The sequence below is a fragment of the Pipistrellus kuhlii genome, unplaced genomic scaffold, assembly GCF_014108245.1.
Source record: "Pipistrellus kuhlii isolate mPipKuh1 unplaced genomic scaffold, mPipKuh1.p scaffold_m20_p_9, whole genome shotgun sequence".
In the NCBI taxonomy this organism is placed as follows: Eukaryota; Metazoa; Chordata; class Mammalia; order Chiroptera; family Vespertilionidae; genus Pipistrellus; species Pipistrellus kuhlii.
Genome location: NW_023425595.1, coordinates 28,388,215 through 28,412,796, shown reverse-complemented (window position 1 = coordinate 28,412,796; position 24,582 = coordinate 28,388,215). Strand labels below are relative to the sequence as shown.

At 46.3% G+C, this 24,582-nt stretch overlaps 1 protein-coding gene across 2 annotated transcripts in view; it reads right to left on the bottom strand.

Annotated features, from left to right (window-relative positions):
• Positions 1-2,863: 2,863 nt before the first annotated feature.
• TRIM66 (tripartite motif containing 66) overlaps positions 2,864-24,582 on the bottom strand; it is a 47,278-nt gene continuing 25,559 nt past the window's right edge. For both annotated transcript variants that reach the window (XM_036427230.2, XM_036427232.2), the window contains exons 10-20: positions 23,049-23,210; positions 12,512-13,006; positions 12,157-12,349; positions 11,547-11,607; positions 10,792-10,966; positions 10,213-10,502; positions 9,654-9,780; positions 9,257-9,331; positions 8,748-8,900; positions 8,109-8,327; positions 2,864-7,353 (exon numbers count right to left, since the gene is read on the bottom strand). In XM_036427230.2, coding sequence (XP_036283123.1) covers positions 7,294-7,353; positions 8,109-8,327; positions 8,748-8,900; positions 9,257-9,331; positions 9,654-9,780; positions 10,213-10,502; positions 10,792-10,966; positions 11,547-11,607; positions 12,157-12,349; positions 12,512-13,006; positions 23,049-23,210 — 2,010 coding nt within the window. In that variant the 3' untranslated portion in view covers positions 2,864-7,293. The remainder of the gene's footprint in view (positions 7,354-8,108; positions 8,328-8,747; positions 8,901-9,256; positions 9,332-9,653; positions 9,781-10,212; positions 10,503-10,791; positions 10,967-11,546; positions 11,608-12,156; positions 12,350-12,511; positions 13,007-23,048; positions 23,211-24,582) is intronic.

Genomic DNA, 24,582 nt, shown 5'->3' with positions numbered 1-24,582 from the left:
CAAAGCCCTTCCCACCTAAGCCCAACCCAGGGACGCCTGCAGGAGAGAAAGGGATAATCAAGATGTTAGAATTTTTTTTAAGATTGTTAGATTGTTTTTATTGATTTTTAGAGAGAAAGGGAGGAGGAGGAGGAGGAGGAGGAGGAGGAGGAGGAGGAGGAGGAGGAGGAGGAGGAGGAGGAGGAGGAGGAAGGGAGAGAGGGAGAAATATCCCACGTAAGAGCAAAATATCAATCAGCAGCCTCCTGCATGCCCCCTACCAGGGATTGGGCCCAGAACCCAGGCATGTGCCCTGACCGAGAAAAGAAAATGGCAACCTTTCGGTGCACAGGATGATGCCCAACCAATTGAACCACACTGGCCAGGGCTAGGTTTTACCATTTTTAATTTTTATTTTTTAGGTCTCATGTTTATATGCCCCTGAAAACTCTAACCTACTAATTATTTTCAAATGTAATAGAAATTTTCTGAAATTGTCATAAAATTAATAATTAATGGGTTTAACAGATGGTACAGTTTATAGATTTTTTTAGGAGTTGATATTTTTAAAAAATAACTTTTTTTTTTTATAAGCCCTGTATATTCTGCCTTTGCTGCCTGGTGGATGAAACAGTTCAGAGGCCACGTGTGCAGGTAGAGGAGGTCTGCTTTAGACTGACTGCCAGGGAAGGGCTTGCCCTGCAACCTGAGGAATGGGGTGTGAAGAGGCCATATGTCCTAGAACCTAGAGAAGGACAGAGCAGCAGAAAGCTCAGAGCAGGCATGGGAACGGTTTCAGGTACTTGGGCCAGTCAGGGAAGGGGTGGAGGGTCAGCGATGATTTCTAGGTCTCAGCTTAAGCACTAAAAGTACTGATCATCCTTCCTTAAAACATAAGACTTCTCTGACACCGCATTCCCCGGACTTCCTTCGGTAGGGTATGTGGGAACAGGGGCTGCTTACAAAGCTCCCTCTCCCGCTCCCACGCAGTGGAATGTGGTGAAAGCCACCTGTAAGTGGTCTGTGAGACCTTGGGAGCCTGGCCAGCTCCTCAGTCAAGGGAGAAACTGCTCCTGAATGTGAATTTGGACTGTAAACAATTGCACAAAAACAGCTTGTGTTTTGATTTCACACCATCATCCTGCATGTCCTGTTTGCTTTGTTTTCTGTGCTCTACATAACCCTGTACTGGGAGACCTTAGGTTGTGGAAACTTTACTGGCTGGCCACCCCCACTGTGGCAGTAAAGTTCACCCGCTGGCCACCACTGGCATGCACGTAAGTCCTAATAAACCCGTGTTTTTCACAGCCAGTCCCCTGTTTGACTTCATTGGATTCGGCAAGCAATACCCTGGGGTTTTCTCTAACCTCGGCTCTTTGCATAACACCTTCCCACATCCCTGGGGATAGGGAATATGCAAGGAAGAACGCATTAAGGGCCCTGGAGGATGGTTAGTGTCTCGGGTGACATTGAGACACCCAAACAAATGTGTCCAACAGACCACAGGACAAGTGGGTCTGGAACCCAGAGAATGGGCCCGTGACTTTATCAGAGTCTCTGAGATTCCTACATCAAGTAGGGTGCTCAGTTGCAAGAAAAAGAAACCAATCCTGGCTAATTTAAGCAGATGATGAGTTTATGGAAATACTTTTTAGGTAGTTCACAGAATTGTTGGGAAGGCCAGAAAATTAAACTAAGAGCTCATTGGTCTGCCAAAGAAACTATCATGCCATCAAGCACCAGGTGTTACAACTTGTTCTGCTGCTACTGCTGTCGTGGAAATACCACCTTGATGCCTTCAACTCTACCATCAGAGAAGTCTCTGTGGTGCCACTTAAAAAAAAAAAAAATACTACAACTAGACCTGTAGCCTGGCTGCAAGGCATACTGGGAAATCAAGACTTTAATATATCTAGTTTCTGTGAAAAGTGAGCTCTATTCCTCAAGACTCCTGAGGTGGGGAATCCCCTCAATAGAATGAAATGAATGAAAAGTATTCATTATAGTGTTCTTACTCTAAAGAACTAGAATCCACTAGTGTAAAGTGGGCAGAGAGGAGAGCTAAGGCTAGGCAACTGGGGAACATCTATATATACAAAAGGCTAAGCAACCATCACATCCAAAACAACTGAACAGACAACCGAATAGGCTGTGTGGGGTGACCAGGCCTGCAGGGGGGCAGTTGGGGCAGTGAAGGGTAACCAGGTTGGCAGGGAGGCAGTGAAGGGTGACCAGGCTGGCAGGGAGGCAGTGAGGGGTGACCAGGCTGGCAGAGGGGGGGGAGTGAGGGAGTTACTAAGCGAGAGGAAATGGGCAGTTGGGGGTGACCAGGCCAGCAGGGTGGGGACAGTTAGGGGCAACTACGCCTGCAGGGGGGCAGTTGGGGTGACCAGGCCAGCAGGGAGGCAGTTAGGTGCAATCAGGCAGGCAGGCAGGTGAGCAGTTAGGAGCCAGTAGTCCCAAATTGTGAGAGGGATGTCCGACTACCAGCAGTCAGATATCCCCTGGAGGGTCCTGGATTGGAGAGAGTGCAGGCTGGGCTGAGGGGACACCCTCCCCCCCGCCACTGCTGTTCACAAATTTCATGCACCGGGCCTCTAGTCACTATATAAACCACATTCATGAAATGTTTAGCACCTAGAAGTGGGGGCATTCATATGGTGGTTTTCTCTAAGCTCACCCCAGATTTGCTGCCTGTATTTTGAAGAATAGGCTGTGTTCATACAATAAAAGAAGCAGAGAACTCAGTTCTTTCCTGGAAAGATAGTGCGCCAGTTTATTCTTCCCTACCTTGTGTTCATAATGATGTTGGAGTCCAGGGGTAAGAAGACCATGAAGTATGTTCTACCACCTTCACTGAAAAAAACACTCCAGGACACAATTATTAGTAAAGAAAAGTGCTATTTTTTAATTTGTTCTTGAATGTATAGGTCTTTTTAAGATCAGTAACACTTCCCCTTACAATATTCCTCCCTCATGCCCCCAACCAAAACTCTGGATTCCAATGGCCACTTCTAAGACAAGGCCCAGGAGGAACTCACCCAATCCACACTCTTAGGCTGATTTAGATGGACTTCTTAGCAAACATGGCTAAAATCTGTCTCTCTGCTGTATAGGAAGAGATAGATGGAAGGACTCACAGATGCTATCCTCCTGGCACAGCTCATAAACATGCTTGACATGAGGAGAACTGAGTCCAGGGGGGAAACAGGCTAAAGAAAAGAGGCTGACACAGAGGGAAGGGAGCAGAGCAGCTGGGAAGCAGGAGCAACTGGGCTTCCTCCTGCCTACCCAACTCCTGAAGAGGAGAGACCAAAGAAAGTTTACAGATGTGTCCCAAGGGAGGCTCCGCCTGTGTGGCTGAGAGGTAAGAGGAGAATCCAGAGACTTGTGGTATCATAAAAGCCAAGTGAAGAGGATATTTCAATGATGAAGTGGTGAGTGGTGTGAAATGCTATACAGAGTTCAACAGTTATTTTTTTATTTTTTTTATTTGGCAACTGAGTGGTCATTGGTGACTTTTATGAAAAACTAGAGGATGAAGAGTGACTGAGAAGAATCAGTGAAAAATATTCTTTTTAAAAGAAATGAGGCTGACAAGATAAAAGTGTAAGGAGCAACAGACTCTTAAGAAATTGTTTTTAATCTTGGAGAGGCGATGTGGAGGTAACCATGGAAATGGAGGTTGAAGATGCTGGAAAGAGGAACAGTGGGACAAGAAATAGAGCAAATTTTTGGAGGACACAGAGCAGGATTCAAGAATTAGAGCATCAAACAGGAGCAAGAGGAGGGACAGAGATACAGAGAAGGGAGGAGGTGAGAAATGAGGCGGCAAGGACATTCTTGCTTTCAGGCCTCTCTCCTGTGCACTGGGCAAAGAAGTCAATCATTGACTGAGAGCAAAGATGAATGGCATGGATTGAAAGCAGAATAATAATGTTAAATCTCAGTACTGATTGGTATATTATTATACCATGTTTACCAGCCCAGGGAGAGGGAGCAAAAAAATAGGTTGATGCCGGAGAGGTTTCACCAAAAGGAGGGGATGAGAAATTTCAGGATGCTGATAAAAATATCAATGATGGGCTGGGGAGAGGAAGAACTCCAGGAGAAGGCTGAAAAGCTGGGAGCACAACTGAGGTCATGGAAATGGCTAAAGAAACAGGCAATTTAAATAAATAGCAGCGAGGGAGTGGGGGGAGAGGAAGCACAACTGTGGTGATCCAAAAGGAATAACGTCTTAGTTCAGGAGTTCAGAAAAGAAGACTACAGGTGATACCATGGACTGAGAGCAAACAGAGCAGAGCCCAGGAACAAACAAGAAAGGGCCTTGGTCTTAGGAGCGAGGCAAGGGCCTGTTGCCAGAAATGGATACAGGGAGCTGGAGTGTGCTGAGGTTCATGGCAGGGCCTGCGTACAGCAAAGGCTAGAGAGTGTCTGGTGACTGCCACTCGGGACACCTGCAGGGGGTGTAGTTGGCAACTGCCAGAAGTCAGGCAGGATCAACCTACCCGCATTCTGGAACAGTGCTCTGAAAGTGCATCCTGCACCAGTTTGCACTAAAATCCCTTTTACATCAACTGAAGCCACTCCGCTCTCCTGTTTCTCAGCACACACCAAGAAGTCCACATTCTTCTGTAGGATGGCATTTTGTACCATAAGAATCCAGAACTCCCTGTATCTCCAATTCCTGACTTGGTCAAGAGCCAATGCACGTGACTGACTTAAAAATGGGGCCATTGTAGAACCAAGTCAAAAGCAGAATTTTTCTCAAATGTTCGCAAAGAGCCACTGAAGTCAATCACTCAGCTAGCAGCTTTTTAAAAAACTGCTTTTCTAAAAGGTCATGATCTGTTTTCTGCATGCAAAACCAAAGCATAACCAGGACTCACAACATTGGTAATAAGCACACAGGAAAAGCCAGAGAAAGAACAGTGCTTTCAGGTAAGCAGTGCAGGGACGGAATGGTGGGCCAGGGCCTTGAACCCATGAAGGGAAGAGCACCCTACCTATTGCCCTTCCCAGGTCAGGAGCCTAAAGGGAGCATCTCAGCATGCAGGATATCTGTAATCAGAAGGGAATGTGTGACTCTCTACTACAATACTGAGGTCCCCTGGCACAGCAGGCTGATCCCTGGGACCACCATGCTATACCCAAGCTGGAAGCTTCATTGATAGACAGAAAGCAAAGCATCTAACCAGGCATTTCTGCTTCATATGTGAGGTCTCTAACTGGTCCTAGGAAGGATCTTAAATCGAGTTTGAGCCAGTCACAGCCTTCACCTGGCTGCCCAACGCAAAGCACCATGAAGCTCTCTCAGGGGAGATGGGAATGTGGGCCACACACAGGAAAAATTGCCAAGAACAGAAATTAGTGAGGTAATTACAGAGGGAACCTTGCCAAGCCAACCAAACGGAGGAAAAGATTCAAAAATTGAAAGGGAAGTGGCCAAAGCCCAAACCGGAAAATCATGTGAGCCTCAAAGAGCAGAGGGCTAAGTCCAGAGACTGCCTGGCTACTGGAGTATTAAAGACTTAGGTACACCAAACTAGAAAACAGGACATGGAAGCCCACCTGCTTAGGAGAGCTTGGCAAGTGCTGGTGAAAGAGTGGCAAGTCAATGGGCATGGTTTGCTGTGAAGTGAAGATGATCCTCCAGCCTGGGTGGAGAAGGAAATGAGAGTACCAACTCACAAGGAGAGGCGAAAGTTTTCTCTGATCAAAATGTTCCTGTCAACAAAGACCCTACAAACAAGAACTTCCTTAAACTGTATCTCTTAGTAAAATAAAACTATGACCTAAGACCCTCTGAAATGAGCCAAACCATGACAGGACCAAGGAGAGCTGTCTCTAGAGGCCACTGAAGGGCCAGGCCCACAGCTCCCACAACATCAGCAATAGGCTCTTTCCTGAGCAAGCCTTTGCTGGCGAGGAGGCCTGACCTCCAGCATCTGCCTGTGCCTCTTCCTCCCAAACACCCTGAATGGACCATGAAGGTCCATCTGAGATGCTGCTTGGAGCTCTGTTTCTGTTCCCGTGGCTTCTTAGAACTCTTCTCTCTGCTCTCAAGGAGAAGTCAAGTCCTGAAGTGGTTTCAGGGTCACTGAAGGGTACTGGATTTTTGCCTCTCAGCTTCCCCTTCTCCATTCTAGACAGAACTTCACCATGAATGCTTAGGTCTGGCTCCTGCCATTGACGTTGGCCTTCTTCAACTGCCAATAACAACAACAAAAAGAGCTGCCAGTGGAGACTTGGCTGTTTCTGGGACATGGACAGCCCCGAGAGCAGGCAAGTCAGAGGACTCACTTCTGATCTTTGGCTCTGTAAACATGGACAGGTTGAGGACTAGGATCTCTGAGCAAGAGGATAGGCCCAACAGAGTGAGCTGGTTGTGGGCCACTCTCCTTGCCAGGAAACTCTGAACTTGAAGCAGCTGCCTCACAGATTCCCAAGCAGAACTTGGGATCCAAACCTCGAAATGGAGATGATGAAGGGGTAGCCACCAACAATCATCTCTAGGAAGGCAGGTTCTGACACCAAAGAAGAGCTCTGAGCCCAAAGTGAGCAGCATAGAGAGCTAGCTCTGAAGTTGGCATCTTCTAAAGCTCAGTGAAATCTGAATCTAAAGATGTAAGTGGTCCCTACACAGCCACCAGCCCCATCAAGAATGCCATACCCCCCAGAGCACGTGCACAGCACCTATCAACATCAGGAAGGGCAAATACCCTGAAAACAAATACCCTGAAAACCGTAAGAACCCGAACAGGCACCAATTGAGACCTCTGGCCTCTAGAAGCCTCCATTACCCTGCCCAGGGCTGGTGCCTCTTTCCAAAGGCAAACAGTGACAGTCTTTGGCTGTGCTGGACCAGGGATCACAGGCCTGTCATATGTCAGAACTTCTCCCTTCTTTACCCTCTTCTGAGACCAAGAGGAGTTCAGATATATACACTGCTCCTGAGCCCTGCACTGAAAGATGAGGAAAGTTTGCTTTCCTCAGCAGCAAGGAATCACCAAGGAAAGTAGGTCCCCCCCAAGCCTGAGCAGGCTTGGTCTTGTCACATTACCCTATACATCAGATTATTCTGGTAATAGGGAACACCTCCCTCTTTGCAGTTTATTACTGAAATCTTCTCTGTAGTGGATGCACTATGGCTCCCAAATAAATGCTGTAAGATGCAAATGGCAAAGAAGGGCACTACACCAACTCGACAAGACTTGTCTCACATCCACAATCTAAAGAGAATGAGCTGAATGGTGGGGAGTGGTCAACAGGATGCGGCACCATCTGCCAGAGTTCTGTCTCCTGCCAGATCTACACCTGGGAGATGCTGTTGGCCAGGCGGAAAGACATTCTTTTTGATCTTTCATTCTCCTGGAAAAAATAAATAAATAAATTTGGGATTAGAAGGGCCAAATGTAGGATTTATTCATGTGAAAAGGCTATAAATGTCCAGATTGGGATTTGCCAGACCAAGGTTTTTTCCCTACCCTTGGAATGCAACCGCAAAACTCACTGAAGCCACTAAACATTGTGTGCCAAGTACTACAAACAACTGGGGGAGGCTGCACAGTAGGAAGGCAGTACATTTTGGTGGGATTAAATAGTTTTAAATTGATATTTAATGTCTGCGCAGATGGGGCCAGCCACAAGGTCAGAGGTGCTCTCTTTGCTGCAAGCAACACCTCTCCTTCCTTCTCCACACCAAGGTCCTGAAAAGATCCCTTCCTTTCCTTTCCTTTCTCCCAAAGTTGAGGCCCTCCCAAGTTGAAAACAGGCTCTGAGACCAGACACTTGTCTTCTTATGGGCATCATAGTTTAAAATAACCAGCACTGAGCTGGGAGTCAGCAGACCTCGATTCTGCCGTCAGTTTACTGAGTGACCCTGAGGAAGAGCATCTACCTCTCTGGAATTTGAACCTCGGGAATAATTGGAGTTGATGAGCCCCACGTTGCCTTGCCTTCCTCTTAGGCTAAGGGACTGGAAGTGAGGGTTCACTGTCACCATGCTCCTGTGCCACCCGAGCAGCTTCACTCTAGGTTGCTCTTATACATGTTGCCCAGGTGCCCCGTGCCTGCCCAAGTCACCCACCCACCCACCTGCCTGCCAGCTGGCAGCAACTATTTACCATGTGTCGCCGCCGCCTCTTGGGTTGGATGCCCTCCTGCATGTAGTGGGGCCACGGGAAGCCCTGGGGAGTGGCAAACCCACTCTCGCTAGACACCTCCTCGGAGTCAGAGTCTTCCTGCCTCAGCAGGGCGAATTGTTTCCCTGGGTAGATCTCCTTCAACCAGCCTTCAAAGAATACTTCCAGGCAGCGGCCAGCCTCTGCAACCTCAGAATCAGGCTGGGGCGGGGAGGGAGAAGAGCAGTGATGGGCTAGCCTCTTTTCACCAGCCCATCTCTTCCAGGCCTCTCCAGAACTATACAGAGACCATAAAGCCTAGCTGGATCTCCTGGATGTCTGGAAATTTATGGTTTTCTCCTCAGGACTCAGAATAACCAGTTTGGTATCAGTTCTTAAAACAGAAATGACCCTGACAGTTACCCACAGGTGCCCAGGCACCAGCACAGTGACCACCCCTCTGAGCCCATGCTGAGACCCACATGTGGGAGAGAGTTTTTAAACAATAACTACCACAGCAGGCCCCCAGAGGTCTACTCCCAAGTCCTCATGGCAGCCCAGGACCAACTGGATATGCCACCTAGCCATGACAATCTTGGGGTCCCTGGGAAATAGGGGAGAGGTCAAACAGGCAAGACATACATAATTGAACTTAGCACAGTTCCAGAACATGAGGCGCACGTCTGACACCACCTCCTCCGGGGTGGTATAGTGAGCTGGATCCTTCTTCTGCAGCCTCCTCCGGATGATTGACAGGTCCATGGGCTTCTTGATAATCTGGTAGTAATGCCGGGCCTGGCGGAGAAGGCAAAGCAGGAAGAGAAAAGTGAAGATATGAAAAAAGAAAAGATGGAGAATGAGTTGGAGAAGAAGTGAAAGAACATAAGAAAGAGGAAATCAGCAAGGAGAATAGTGTGGGGAAGGAAGACAAAGAGAAAAGGAAGAGGAGGAATGTTCTACTTGTCAAGTCAGGTCTGTAGTAGCAGCAGTTGGGGTGGGAGGGGCTGTATTGGCCATGGCCCCCTGGTCTCCTGGACCATCCACTGCTAGTGGTTGTGCTCTGAGCCCACATGGAAACCATTGTGATCTTCCCCTTCTCCCCCCAGAACCCTCTAAGCAGAGAGCACAGTGGCAGGCAAGGCCTTCCTTACCAGAGGGCTGACGGGTTCGTGGAAAGGCAGGCTGAGGCTATTGCAGCACAAGGACAGTACCAGCTTCTCACACTTCTGCAGAGATCAGAATTGGCCAGTGTTACTTTGTTCTGGTCCCACCTCAGTAAGAACTAAAGATAGTGACCCTGATAACTCTAATGGGATTGGCTCTGCTTCACAGGATATGAGCCATCATACTAGTTCAGCCTCCCAGGCCAGAAGAAAACAGTGCACAGAAGGAAAATCAGAGCAACTCCCAATGGATCAAGCTGCAAGACATAGCCCCAAAGAGAGGTACCAGGAGAAGCCTCTCATCCCCTCAGAAAGGCCTCAGCCCCTGTTGGCACAGGGAGGCTGCTGCAGGCATTGGCACCTTTTCCTAGAGACCATGCCCTACCTTCTGGTCAAATATGCTCAGGCCAGGCAGGGCCTGGATCCCAGGCTGGTTATAGCGGGCATTCTCACAGTCATACTCCATCTCGGGCTGGGTCAGGCTGCGGCACAAGGTACACACCCAATCTCCCCTGCAGAGACAGGTGAGGCCAATTAGACATCAGCATGTTGCCCAGAGCTCCCTCCCCTGTCCTTGTGCCCCAAGTCAGGTGTGTGTGGCGGGAGGGGAGAATGGGTGGCTTCCTAGCCAAAAAGCTTGAGAGAAATTCAGTAACTTGGGATTTAGTGAATGCAGGGCAGAGACAGGAGCATAGAGACAATCTGTGTGCAGGAGAAAGCTGGGAATAGAAAGGGAAAGGAAGCCACCTGAGTTCCAACCACCCACTTTTCTGTGTGCAGAAGGAACATAGCTACAGGAACACTGACTGCAGGCTCAGAGAGGAGGAAAGCCCACCAGAGGGAGCTCTGAGGGCCAGGCCTGAAATAATCATCCTTGGAAGACCTCCCCCGCACCCACCCCACCCCCGCCAGCCAGGTGACAGTCCTGGATTGGCATGACTCACCCTGGGAAGCTGAGCAAGGCTGGCAAGTGGCAGGAAAGGTGGTACACTTTGGGGCAGCGGTCACAGCACAGCAACTCGCCCCCATTGAGGCACACAGCACAGAAGTCCTCATTCTCCATTGGCGCTGGCGGCCCCTTCTTGGCTCCGGGAGCTCGAGGAGCGAGTCTGTGTTCTTCAGGAGATGCCCCCTCCTCCTCCGGTGACTGCTGCTCAGCCAGAGATGTGACAGTGACCTTCCTTCCTCCCAGACTTGGGGCCTGGTTGGCATCAGGCGGGGTGTGCTGACTGACCTTGGAAAAGAAGTGAGTCTGATGCTGCACCAGTAGGTTGTTGAGGGAGAGAAGGAGGGAGAGGGGTTGACAATCCCTGAACACTGACTTATTCCAAGACCACGAGCCAGCCAAGCCCCATGACTGCTGGCAGCTCACTCCTAATGTGCATCTCACAGGCCACTACAGCAAGGAACAAAGTCTGGCCAAGCTGAAGCCCTACTTAGAGATGCAGGACAGAGCCAGAGCCAGAATTCTGCCAGTAGCAAAGAGAAAAGAGGTTCAAGGCTAACGCAGAGCAAAGTGGTACCTTAATGGACATGCTGGAGGACTCGTTGCCACACTCGATGATCAACAGGAAGCTCCCATCCTGATCATTCTCCTGTGGCTTCAACTTAAACACAGGCATCTCTCCCGAGGAGGTAGCATGGATCTTGAGTCGCTCTAGCCGCACATAGGGAATCTTGGGCTCACTACTGTGGGATCTATGGCAAGAGAGGTACCCTGGATCTCAGTGGGAATTTCCTGTGGTCCCAACCTCTAAATAGGGCCTATCCAGGATCCCACAACTAAATTGCTGCTCAAAATCTCCCCCGTGCCTGGCCAGTATGCAGGAGGCAGTCGATCAATGATTCTCTCTCATCATTGATGTTTCTGTCTCTCCCTCTCCCTTCCTCTCTGAAATCAATAAAAAATATATTTAATGTTTTTTAAAAAGATCTCCATCCAACCCTCGTCAGGCCCATATTTTGCCCTCCTGCCCAGCTCTGCCTGGCCAGACCCTATCAGCCTCTGGGAATCCTTTGGTCCTAGAAAGGGATCTATGAAGAGGGACGACTGCACACAGAGCGCAAGCCTCACAGTGCAGGAGCCACAACATCCTTCCACAACAATTCCAGACTCCCGCCCACACAGACGCCACTTGAAGATCTAGGGCTTGAATAAAACAGTTGCAGGCAAACATCTGCTTCTAGTGAAGTCATCAAAGATGCTTACTTCCTGTGCCAGCCTCCAGGACCTGAACCTGAGGGGTGGGAGGAAAAGGTTGGGCCAAGAATCTGTTACCTGATATTCTGGTTCTCTTTTGTATCCATCTCTAGGGATCCTTGTTCAGCATTCTCATACTCTGAGGCAAAAGACAAATACCTGTGACATATTTATGACAACATACCCTGTCACCCACACTCATATCTGCCACTCATACCTTTGGCCACACACCCCTCATACAATAGTTACATACACTGTAATCCTTCATAGTAGTGACGGTCTTTCCATGGCTGGTTTTCTAACCTAGATCTATTTGACTCCAAAGTCAGACATGCTTTTTTCCTTAAAATAGTCTGCCACGGCTAGCCCTTCTGGGGTGCATTCTTCTGGTTACCCTCTACCAGTTACCCCCTACCCATAACTCAGACCCCCAGAACAGTTTGCAAGGGGAATGTTACAAGGAGGCTAAGTCTTAGCCATGCCTGAACCAGCCATGGCCACAGCGAGGGAAACAGTACAGGAATCAATAAATCAGTCTGGAGGAGAGAAGTGAAGTTAGCCTGAGAGAGGAACACTGCTCCCTCTGCCCCAGACTCTGGCTGCTACCTCCACCTCCCCCCGGAAATGCTGAGCCCATCTGCTCAGGTTTGTGGCCAGCAGGAGAGCAGGTTGCTCACGTGAGCCTCACCTTTTAGGTTCTGGGACTGCTGCAGAGCCACGGATGTGTTGACCACTGAGACCACAGTGGGTTTTTTCACACAGAGGTTAATTGGTTCCTCCAGTTCTGAGGGGACAGGCAAGTTCTTGGAAACACCTAGACCAGAGGCTGTGGGATCTTGTCCCAAAGAGTTGTTGAAATGGGTGGAATCTTCATTTTCCATCTTTCAAAAGTAAAAGGCCAAGAAAAATCAAAGAAATCAGACATTTTTTGCTGTTAGTGGTCACAGAGCTATTAAATGAAAGCCAGGATAAGGCCTTCAAGGGGCCACTCTTTTGCCCCGTGGTGAGCAGAGATAGTTGAATGGCACTTTCCCGGGACTTACCTTACAGAGGGTGTTCCCCACGGAGGGGTCAGCCCCATCGCCAGGGCCAGGACTGCCACTGGCTCTGGTGTCAGGATGCACATCAGAAGCCGAAGGCGTACTCTGCAGAGGACAAATTGCCGGGCTTGGCAGGGCCTGGCTGGGATCAGACATCAGGTTGGGCCCAGCCTGAGAGTAACTACTTGCCCGGCTTGTGATGGCCTGGGAGGCCTCGCTAATCAGGTTGGGCATGGACCGGGCTGTGCCACGCATGAGGCTGGGCATTGTCTGCACGTGGCTGCCTGTCAGGCTACACAGAGCCTGGTTTTGTCCGCTTGTCAGGCTGGACACGGTTGGCGGGGGGCCACTCAGCAGGCCTGGTACCGTCTGAAGGGGGGCAGCTGTCAGGCTGCTCACATTCTGGATCTGTGGCTCCAGGGCCCTCGCCAGCCTCGTAGATGACAGCTCCATCTCCACGGTGTTGGAAAAGCCCATGATGCTCACAGAGGTGGAGTGCTGCAGGAGCAAAGGCAGGGCAGAGCGAGGCTGTTAGCTGGGATGGCAGAGAGAGAGGGGAGATGCAGCCCATACCAGCTCCCCCTTTTATGCTCTCATAAACCCTTGTACTTTATTCTAATAGCACAATCTGTGGCACCGTTTGATACTAATGTCTGCTTCCCCTACAAACTGTCAACTCCATCAGGGCATGGATTTTTATCTATCTTGCTTACCCTCTGTATTCACAAACCGATAGACAGTGCCTGACTAAATAAGTAAATTAATGAGCTATTAAATTTTTTTAAAAATAACAATAATGCATGACTGTTTATTCTACAAATGTTAAGCCAAATGAATAGCAGCTTAGTTCTACTCACAACTGAGTCTATGCACCTTTCTAACATATTGGTTGTTTTTTATACTGCTAAAATTTATTAAGAGTTTATTATATTCAAGGCAATTTGCTGAGTGCTTCACATACATTTGATCATTTAATCCTCACAACAAACATTAAAGGGTTGCTGTGAAGGCCAAAAGAAAGAATCCATGTAAGCATTTGGAACAATGTCTGGTATATTGCAGGTACTCAGTACCCCCGGCTGCTGCTATTATTGTTGTTATTGTTATTGTGACCCTAAGTTTACAATGGAGGAAAAGCTGCAGAATACGAAGACAAGTTATTCATTTCATCTACAGGAAGACAGGGGGGAGTTGAGAACCTCCTTCCAGAAAGGCATCTGCAGTTTTTTGGTTTTCTTTTTAATGTGATTAGAAACCTAACTTTGTAAACTTCCATTTCTTTTTATTGGTGCTCACATATATAGAAATACAATTCATTTTTGTATACTGACCTTCTACTCAGAGACCTTGTTAAAGTCACTTTGGGGGTTTTCTGTTCACACAAATCATGTCATTTGTAAACAGTAAGTTTTATGTCTTCCTTTCCTTACATTTGTTTTTCTTGCCTTACTCTAGTAGCTCGAACCTCCAAGACCAAGTTAAATTGAAGCAATGAGAGTAGCCATCCCAGTCTCATTCCTGATTTCAGGGGGAATCCTTTCAATATTTCACCTCTAGGTAAGACGTCTATAGATTTAGAATCCAGATCTCCGACACTGAAGCCACAATCTTAATCCTGGCCTGACTGTCACTATCCTTCTCTATGCTTACTCCTTTCCCCGACCTCTGCCATACTCTTCTTCCCTCTTTGTCCTGCCTTCACCTGCTCCTTCTCCTCCTGACCTTCTCTTTCTCTCCTGTTTTCCTTGTTCTTATCATCTTTTTCTCTTCCCTCCCAATTCTTTCCCCTTATTGTTTTAGCAATGTCTATATTTTCTATGCTTAATCCTCAATTTTAAAAGCAAATAGCTAAATACCATCTATGTCTCCAAAGAAAAAGTTTGCTTTTTATATGTTCCTTGGTAATTCAATAGTCTTCAATTTAAAAGGGGGCTCAATTTCCTCTATAGTCTGAAGTCCCTTTCTTATTAGAAAGGTTGAAGAGAAAGAAGGATGGGGATAATGTTCAAACCATATTTGGCAGACTAGACATGGAGCACAGTTTAAGGGACTGCAGTAAAAAAAAAAAAAAAAAAAAAAAAAAAAAAAAAAAGGCTATCTCAATCACCCCTTTGCTGTCCTGGTTATGTACTACCATTGCTTTCTATTGTTCTATATTTTTTGTCTATGGAAAAGAATACCCAATGATGATTGCATTCCCTTCTGTTACATAAGACAATCTAATAATACTTTGAGCTATTTTTTTTTTCACCTTTTCCGATTTGACATATATATTTAATGCAGTCCTGGTGTTCATTTCATCTACCGACTACACAGATGGCTCTCTGCCTTTCAGTGAGAACCTTAGTGCTAAGCATTAAGAACACCAAAATCAGCTGAAACCGGTTTGGCTCAATGGATAGAGCGTCAGCTTGGGGACTAAAGGGACCCAGGTTCAATTCCAGTCAAGGGCATGTACCTTGGTTGCGGGCATATCCCCAGTGGGGGGTGTGCAAGAGGCAGCTGATCGATGACTCTCTCTCATTGATGTTTCTAGCTATCTCTCTCCCTTCCTCTCTGTACAAAAACAATAAAATATATTTTAAAAAATTAAAAAAATAAAATAAAATTCTCTAAAAAAAAAGAAAAGAAAAGAAAGAACACCAAAAATCAAAGAGGAACAACTGTAATAATCTGAACAATAAAGATTTACTAAATTAAAAAAAAAAAAAATAAAGAACACCAAAGTCCACCTGGGCCCATTCCAAGGAATGACAGGTGCAATATGTTGCAGGATATGCACAAAATTAAATTCCCAATGACAAAACTTTCCAGGTTAGGGGGTAGAAATCACATTTGTAGGATATCAGCTCCCCTGTCTTGGTTACTTATTCATATTTTGAAATGTGAGTTAATATAATAATAGAGGAAAGCAGGACATGCAGAATGAGCCGTGGAAAAATTATGGCAACTGCCACAATTTATTTTAACGTGAACTTGATGGACCTGCTCCATAAACTCCTGTAACAGTATCATAACAGTGTAAGGTCAGTATTATGCCCTAAGATACTGCAGACAAGACGGGTCTCTTTTGCCTCCATAGCTACAGCCAATCTCAAGGAGGCTAAGGCCCTCAGGAGGTGGGGTGAAGCTCTGGCAGTGGTAACGAGAACCTGGGCAATGTCCCTGGGGGAATTATGAGTAGAACCTCAGAGCAAGTGCCATAGAAAGCCAGCCCCAACTACATTTCTACAGGCTGTCAAACACAGTGGCATTTCTAGAATCGATATTTGCTGAGTTATTAGTTATTTTAAAATGCTTTATCTGTCTCTCTGGAATGAAAGGCTGCAAAAGGTACTCATTTCATATATAGAAAGAAAGAGATGAGTTGAGAACCTCCATCCTACTCTCCTGCCAGGGCTGCTAGGTGAGAAGGGGTAAGGGGAGGGCCTACTTTCAGGGCCACGAAAGCAAGCTGAGTCTCCAGGGCCTGCAAGGAGGGAAAAGGCTTCTGAAGCATGTGCTAGCATTGGAGAAGGGCTTGAGAATGTGGCTACACCTGACATTTGGTGCCTCACACACAGGAGGAGCTCAACAGTCAATGGAGATGCTGCCACCTGCCCTCTCTAGCACCACGACTGTTCACAGGTGAAATGAGAAAGGTAAGTCTATGGCCTGCGGTAAAGTCTACATAGAGCAATCACTGACACTTCCAAGCTGGCAGGTACACAACTGATACAGTGATCTCATCTTTACATACAAAATCTTCAGATTTCATTGGGGGAAATGTGTACTTGAGGTTTTCAGGTGAAAATGAACCATTTCTAGTTCAGGGAACGAAAGAAGTCAAAAATGCCAAAAACATTCATTCTGACAATCCACTTAGGTTACCTTTGGGGGAGAGGGGAGAATGACCTGAACCTAAAGAGCACCCCCTCTTACCTCTCTGACCTAGGATACATTCTCTTGCCCCTAATTTTCTCCCCCCCCAAAATGTATGTTCCTGTGCTAGTCCCTTTCCTCTTCTTATCTCTCTATTTCTATCTCATCTGTTTGCATCTCCCTGACCTATGATATGTCTGAATCACCCCATCTAGAATGTATATAATCTATCTGTCTGAGCCGCCTGCCTCCACAGCTTGCCTGGCCTGCTACGTCCCTGAATTGTCTGACTTGCATCCTCTTCTACTGGTCACCTATGCCACCTTTCCCCTGTTTAACCTGTCTTTCCTGCTTGACCCACACTGTTACCTGCTGTGCCTCCTTCCTCTCCCCATCCTCACCACACAAATCTTTTTTCTGGAGTTCAAAGTGTCAACATTATTATTCTAATTATTGCCACATAGTGATGTCAAATATCAGCGGAAGCTCTGTTTTTTCATTGTAGGAAGGGATTGAGACACAGAGTGATTACGCATATCTCCCAAGCCCCTATAGGCAGGCCCAAGACTAGAAACCTGAGCCCAGCCTTAAAAACCTGCTGGCTGGTCTTGATTTTGTGCCATTAGCTAGAAAGCCAGTGCCCTAGTAAGATGGATTTGAGAAGTCAATAAGCAGACACTTAGTGCACATGCCCTGAGTTTAATATCAATTTCAGGTTCTTACAGCAAGACAATAGTGCTGGGGGTAAAGTAGTGTAGATGGGGTGATGTTCCACAGAAATTCATTTTCGAGATATCTGAAACATACCTTAAAACTATTATTTTGAATGGGAGCACTTCTGAAACACCTTATACACTAGCTTGTCTTATTAAATAGAGCACCTGGGGCCTAATGAGACCATTTCTTTAGTGACACAAAGGAACTTTGATGAACGTCTGAGAATGCAGGGCGTTGCTAGTCATTTCGGGGCTTACACGGCGCCACTTTTCCAGGTGAAGCTTCTCACCTTTCCCGGGTGTTAACTGCCTTTATTGAAGGCCCGACTCCCTACTTCTGATCTGCTTACTGCTGCAATATAAGAAAACTAAGTAATTTCCAAAGAAAACCATACAGCTAAGATTTCTAGATCAAAACTACTGACTAGACACCTGAGTGTGAGGGCTTATGGTCTCATACAGAATATAGTGTGTGGAGTTCGTGACATTGTGTTCTGCTGCTGCTCCGAAGCTCTGACCACTCACTTCTGGTTTCAGGGTTTTGTTCAGAAGTTAAAACTGTCTAAGACTAACCACACCATGTGAACAGGTAGTATGAGAAGGGACCAGTGACTTGGCAGTTGTGTCTTGGAAACACACTGAAGGCCTTCACTCTGGCTGAAGGAAACAGATAAGGAGACAAGAATAGCAGTAAACAGATTTGTGAATTAAATCCTTGGGATATTTGAGTGTGCCAGCAGTTTCTGAGGTAGGCTGGTTTAAAATAGTATAGCAGATCTTGAAACAGTTAAATCAGGTAGCTGAGGAAGGAACTAACTTTCCAGCAAGTGGTTTCACAAGCTGATTTTCTCTTGTTGACAGTGAGTGTTCTGTACAAATTAGGGCTACTGCTGTGACTGTAACTATGCTGATTTAGGCTAACTGACCAAAGTCAAATGAGAAAACATTCATGGGTGGTGAAGAGATAACTAAAAAGTGCCCAGTGCCCTGATGATCATAAGAGATGGAAAAAGCAAAGAGGATCCCAGAGCCTGAGATGGAAGGAAGAGGAAAGGAATCAATGGATTCCAGTGAATCTGAAGTGAAAGAATGAGTAGAACTCTCAAAACAGTTGGAGGGATTGCATCCTTGGCTACACTAGACAAATAGGTCAGAGGTATTTTGGCCAGACCAGGGTAAGGAAATTTAAGACCTACAGGCAAGAACCTATTCTCTCATGGGCCAGGAGACCTAAACAAAGAGCTTGAGTTTGGTCAGTGAATTAAGCCAGGTTAGAGCTAAGGAGACAGGTTTCTGAGAGGGAGCTAGACTCAGGGAACCAGGCCTGGGGAGTGTTTGCCTCTATTCCTGAGTAGGACAGAAAGCCTCACCAGGCACTTTATTCAGGAACATTCTGAGCAACAGCTGTTCTCAGGGCTAGGCAATGAGGAGAGTATGGTTGCTGAGGTTGAGAACTCATGATCTGATCCATGGCAGTGTATTTGGAGACTAGGAAGACAGGATGCCTAGTATTTCTTCACTTACGCCAGGGTTTAGACTTTAGAGCTGTGGAATGTCCAGCCCATGGGTCATACAAGGTCCACAAAATCATTTGGTCTGGCCCTACCAAGCCATTAGGGGTAAGTTAATTAAATGTTTGACCAAATACAGCAGGCTTCTAATTGATAATTTTATATACCCCACAAATTATGTTATCCAAATATCCAAATGGCCCTTGGCAGAAAAATGGTTCCACACCCCTAGTTTACAGTATGGGTTTAAGCACATTCTTTCCCATTTCTGGTTTTTAATTCCTTTTTCCGCAGGTTAATGTGATTCTCACTGAGTTGTAAGAATCAAATTTAGAGCTCAGGCATCAAAGTGCTTTAATAATGGTAATAAATGCTATTTGTATAAGTCATATTCCTCTACTTTCTGCATCACTCTTAATCATATGGACTACAGGAATGCCTACTGCTTCAGTAACATTTACTGAAATACATCCCAGACTCCTCTCAAGCCATAAGCAGCATCCTGATGGTTCAAAGTTCTCTGTTAGAGATGTGGGGCCACATGATGTGCAGAAGAGAGATCCCTCTTGCAGGTGAAGTGGGGCTCAGACAGGGCTCCCTGTGATGCCGCCAGGTTTGACTCCATGAGAGCTTTGCGTAAAGGGGGTGTCTCTTTCAGCAGTCTAATCATTCAGAAGTATGAAATGGAGCCATCAAATGTCTTCCAGTTTCACTTGGGAGGTAAGAGGTTCTGCTGCAGAGCTGTGGCCATGGTCTTTCTTCAGGGTGGCTAAACCAAGACTAGGAAGCATAGGTAACAGCTAGTGTCAGGCAAATGTCAGACTTCATTCAAAAACATCCTGGTGGAGTCAGGGAAGGTGGTGGGATAAAATGCTCCTGAGATCGCAGAGTTCAAGCCATGAGAAAACCCATTCTGGAACTTTCAGATCTGCTTTTAACATCAGCTCATTTAGTATCAAGTCCTAAGTATTTGTGCACAGCAGCTGTGCTGTAACCACAATCTTCCTTATGGTGATATAAAGCCAGTGAGCAGCTCAGAGCATGAAAGAGTTCCACGGAACACACAGAGAGGTGCCCAGTGCCGTAGGTTCCTCTGGTCTGTGACCTTCAGATAGGCTTCTGACTTCCCTGGCACCCAGGCCAGTATAGGCTGAGGAGTGGGCTGAAAGGCTAAACAACCTTTAGCAGATAAAGAAAACCAAGGCCAAACTAGGCTCCTAAGACCTCTCCCCAGCAAGGCCTCAGGCTGCTTCAATGACTATAAGGACAGAAAAATCCAGCACATGAGAGGCCAAATGAAGTACTACCTCCTCCACTGCAGCCCACAAAGAGAGAAAATTTAACCTAGTCACTAGCACAGGTTTGAATAAGAGGCCTGTGCTTTGATCATAACACTGCCAATAATCAACTGTATAACTCCTGGATGGGTCACTTAACCTTTCTGTGTCTCAGTTTCCACATCTTTCAAAGGGGAGCAAGAAAGTGGCGTGCTTATAGTATTTCTAGATAAACAAAGAGATAAAATAGAATAATCCATATAAAAATCTATAGAAAAGGCAGAAAATGCTATACAAAATATTACCATTTAATGATAAGATGCTCAAAATGTTATCTTCATACCCTCTACCCTGCCCAATTCCAGGCTCAAGGCAATGACTGCCCTCAAAAAGAAAGCTCTTTTTCCTATTTAAGTAGCTTTGTATTTAATTAGGACTCTCTCAGTCAAGTAGACCCAAAGGGTTCTCTGGGCAAGAATGGCAACCCTGACATTCCTTTTTCTGGGAGTTTGAGCCATGAAGAAGTCTATAAAACATCTGAAAAATTCCAGGCCCCCTGCCCTATAAATTTCTGCATGAGTCCAGGATAATAAGAGCCATGGCAGCTCAAATGAGAAATTAGAGTTCCTAGGACATTCACTACCAACCTATTCATAACTCATCTCCTTTCCTTCCTCTGTCCTGTGTTTAGGAACAGAACTGAGACTCGTTAAACAAGCAGTGACATTTTCTGTATGAATTGTGCTAGCACACGGGAAATTCCCATGCTTCCTTCTGAACTACTGACATCTACAGCTACCTGCCTTTTGCTCATCTTCTAATGCAGCTTCCACAGAAGACCATCAACAGTTCAAAACTTAACTTTTTTCTCCCCCCAAATATACCTTCTTCTCATGCTTCCATCTCAGTGAAGGGTAAACCAGGGGGACAAAACAGACCTAGGTGTTACGCAAAAACACACACACACACACACACACACACACACAAAACATTCTTTCCCTCACTTCCCATAGCTGACCAGGCTCTGAGTACAAAAAGCTCCTGTAATCTGCTTTCTTGATATCCTTGCTCCCTTTTTAGCCCCATCACTACTGACTTCATTCAGCCTCTCCTATTTCTCTTCTGTACTATTTTGGTCTCTCTTATTGCAGTTAAAGTGACTTTTCTAAAATTTCATTCAAACCAGATCCCTCCTTGCTAGAAATTCTTCATTCACTCCTCACAACCCACAAGATTGGATGCCAACTCCAAAGCTTAACTCACAAGGTCTCAGATTCTGGTTTCACCCCCATCCCCCAATAAATCTCATGTTCCTACCAAGCCAAATTATCTGAGACCTCCTAAGTGCCCAAGGCTTTCTCTCACTTCTGGAGCTTCCTACTTGCCATTGCCTTTGACTATTCTAGCCCTCCACCCTTACCTCTTTCACTAGCCTAACTTGTCTTTCAAATCTCAGCTCAAAATCATGCCCTCTAGGAATCTTCTCTGAACAGTCCCTCTCCCAGGGCTAGGTGTTCTTTCTATATTCCCCAATAGTTATCATGGCACTTTATCATAATTGATTGTTGTTGCTTAACTGTCTAGACTAGGGGTGTCGAACTCAATCAGAGAAGGGGCCAAAATCTAAAATCCAGCCTAAATCGCGGGCCGAATGGTTTACTGAACAGTCATAAACTGTCATTGTGATGGAAACGCAGCAGAGTGCAGTGATGACAGCGCGGTGCGGGCCACATTGCAAGGCCTGGCGGGACGGATTTGGCCCGCGGGCCTTGTGTTTGACACATGTGGTCTAGACTGTAAGCTCCAGTGTGAAACTATTCACTAATGTGTGCCTGACCCCTAGCAAAATATTTAGCACCTTCTAGGAGATTAATATATATATATATATATATATATATATATATATATATATATATTGAGTGAATAAATGTTTGGATGCATAGGCAGTTGGCCTAAGTATAAGAATTTAAGGACCCAAGCAGTAAACCCCTAAGAGCCACAAAGGGCCTATTTATAGCATCTCGATGCCCTCTAAGCCAATGCATTTCAACAGGTAGGACAGGACAGGCATAAATCAAAAGCCACTGATACCAGAGACCTATCCATACTTCAAGAGTCACCAGGGATTTCTAAGTTAACATTTCATTTTGGCTCACTCCTTACTTTTCTAAATTTTCAAATATCACTGAGATAGACTGACCTAAGCATAGATGGCACTGGTGCTGCTAGGGAAACATGGTGAGGGGGTAGATACACAGAACAGCTAGTGAACTGCGGCAGAGGGGGCAGACTGGAAGGGTACCGCATAGCTGACAGAGCTTCAGGTGCAGGGCTGAGTGGAGCACCAGAAGGGCTAAGGGCACCGGACCAGAGAAGGCAATAAGATAATATGAAAAGGGCCAAAGTACATAGGGAGGGCTGAGTGGAGGGCATGACACAATACTGAGATTCCTGTTAGGAGGATTGCAGGGGTGGGGGGTAAAGGACAGGGGGAAGAGTAGGACAGCTGAGGAGTCGTGGGGTTCAGTAAATGAACACTTCCAGCAAGCAGGGAGGTGGGTGCACAGGGAGGGCTCCAGTAGCTGATGTTTAAGAGATCTCAGTGGCCCTAGATAATCAGGACATCTCTGTACTCATCTAACAAATTCCACTGATTCTAATTCCAAGGTGAATCAATGTTAGGTTGTGGAGTCACATAAAATGTTTTCACCTTTTCCATTGCAGAGGGTTATGTTCGGGCTTTGAATCTGACAGATCTTGTTTTAAATAAAACAAAGCCCTTTTATCTATTAGCTCTAGGGCCCTGGACCTCTGTGTCCATAGCAACATACTGGGGATGCCCACCTCACAGAACTGCTGGGTGAGCTGAGATGCTTGTGAAGCACATGCACAGTTCTAGGCACAGAGTAAGGGCTCAGTAAACTGGCTCTTGCCCTTTCTAAATGAAGTTTAGCTGGTCCCATTTTAAGTATCTACAATATGTGGGGGCGGAAAAGGGGTGAGGAGGACTTACGTTGCTGACTCATTAGGACAGAAGGCATGAGTCAGGGCTGTGTAACTTCCAGGGATGGAACAGGGAGACTCCTCCCCCCGCCCCGTCCTCCTCATCCAGCTCCTGGGGGTCTTGGCTACCAGCGGGTCCCACGTGGTTAGAAAAAGCAGGCTCTGTTAGTACCTTTCTCACCACATTTGGAGAGGAGTGCTGGGCAGTGTTGTCCAGTGAGGGGACACTATGAGGGGTTTCTTCCCTAGATGACTGGGGCAAGTTAGCAGCAGTGTTCTTGTCAAGAGAGAGAGCTGGCTTTGGGACTTCAGATGCTGGGGGCTCATCTGTAGCCTGTAGAAGAAAATAAAAACCCGAGTGGTCTCACTGCAGAGAGTAGCTGCCGCAATAGCAGCAGCTGCAGTCATTGTTAGTGCCCGCCCTGCACTCCCCCTTACCACCACTGTGAACTGCTTAAAATTTTGTTCAGAAAGAAAGATACTCTTATCTAAACTCTTCCTAAGATATCCTCTCTAATAAAAGAGAAACATGCAAATTGACCGTACCTTCACTACACCCACAAGCCACGCCCACCAGCCAATCAAAGTGAGCATGCAAATTAACCCAACCAAGATGGAGGTTAATTTGCCTATCCAGACCAGAGTGAAGACTGAAGATAGCAGAGAAAGAAGCCAAGTGCTGCAGAAGGGAGCAAAGCTGAGGAGAAGCAAGCAAGAAGGGCAGTGGAGAAGGAAGGGAAGCAGGCGGGGCAGCGAAGACTGCAGCAGGAAGCCCTATTGCAGGAATCATCCTGCAAGGGGCCTCTAGTATCCTAATAACAGTCTTAGGATAAACCTCCAGTGGAGAATTTTGAACTAACTCTGTCATATTTGCCTTAGCAGTCATAACAGTTATGACTTACATTTAGCTTGTGGTCCTCTATGAACCCTAGACCCTACACTGCCATGATGAGGATTAGTCTATATCCCCTCATATAAACTGACCTCAGAGGAAAACTTTGAAACAAGATCTAAAGTTGGAAGTACTAAGTATTAATGTGAGGCCTTATATTTTGTAATAAAGTATAAGTCTATAGAGCTGCTTTGAAGATATAACTGATTGCAGATCTATAGGAGACACCACTACGGGAAAAGTGAGAAGTAGAAGGTGGTTGCAATAGGAAGCTCTGGAGGAAAAAAAGAAAAGCAAGAGTTAAGAATGAAGATGTAGATGACAGGAAAGATCTCAGAGGCTGCACTTCATCGATTGGCTTTTAACTGAAAGAAGCATTCATCATCCCCCACGGTGAAAACAGGCCCTTTCCATGGCATTCCAGAGTCCACAGACCTGGATCCAAAACTTGGTTCTACCACTGTGTTTCATGATCTCAAGAACCTCACTCTCTTTGATCTCCACTTCTATACCTATGAAATACAAATGGTAATGCCTCCCTAACAGCATTGTTGATAGGATAAATGATGCACTGTATATAAAGCAAACCTAGCTTAGCAGGCTTAAAATAGATTTTAAGCCTATAGCTATGCAGTGGTATAAAGATGCTGCCCCGGTGCTATATACAATCTTGTAACATAAAAACCCACCTGAAACCTCTATGTTCATGTTGACCAATGTCACCCCAATTTAATAAGTAAAAGGGGAAAAAAATGATGCTGCTCACTGGCATTTAATGCCTACCCTCCCTTGCTCTTTAAGTTCTCCCTTCCCC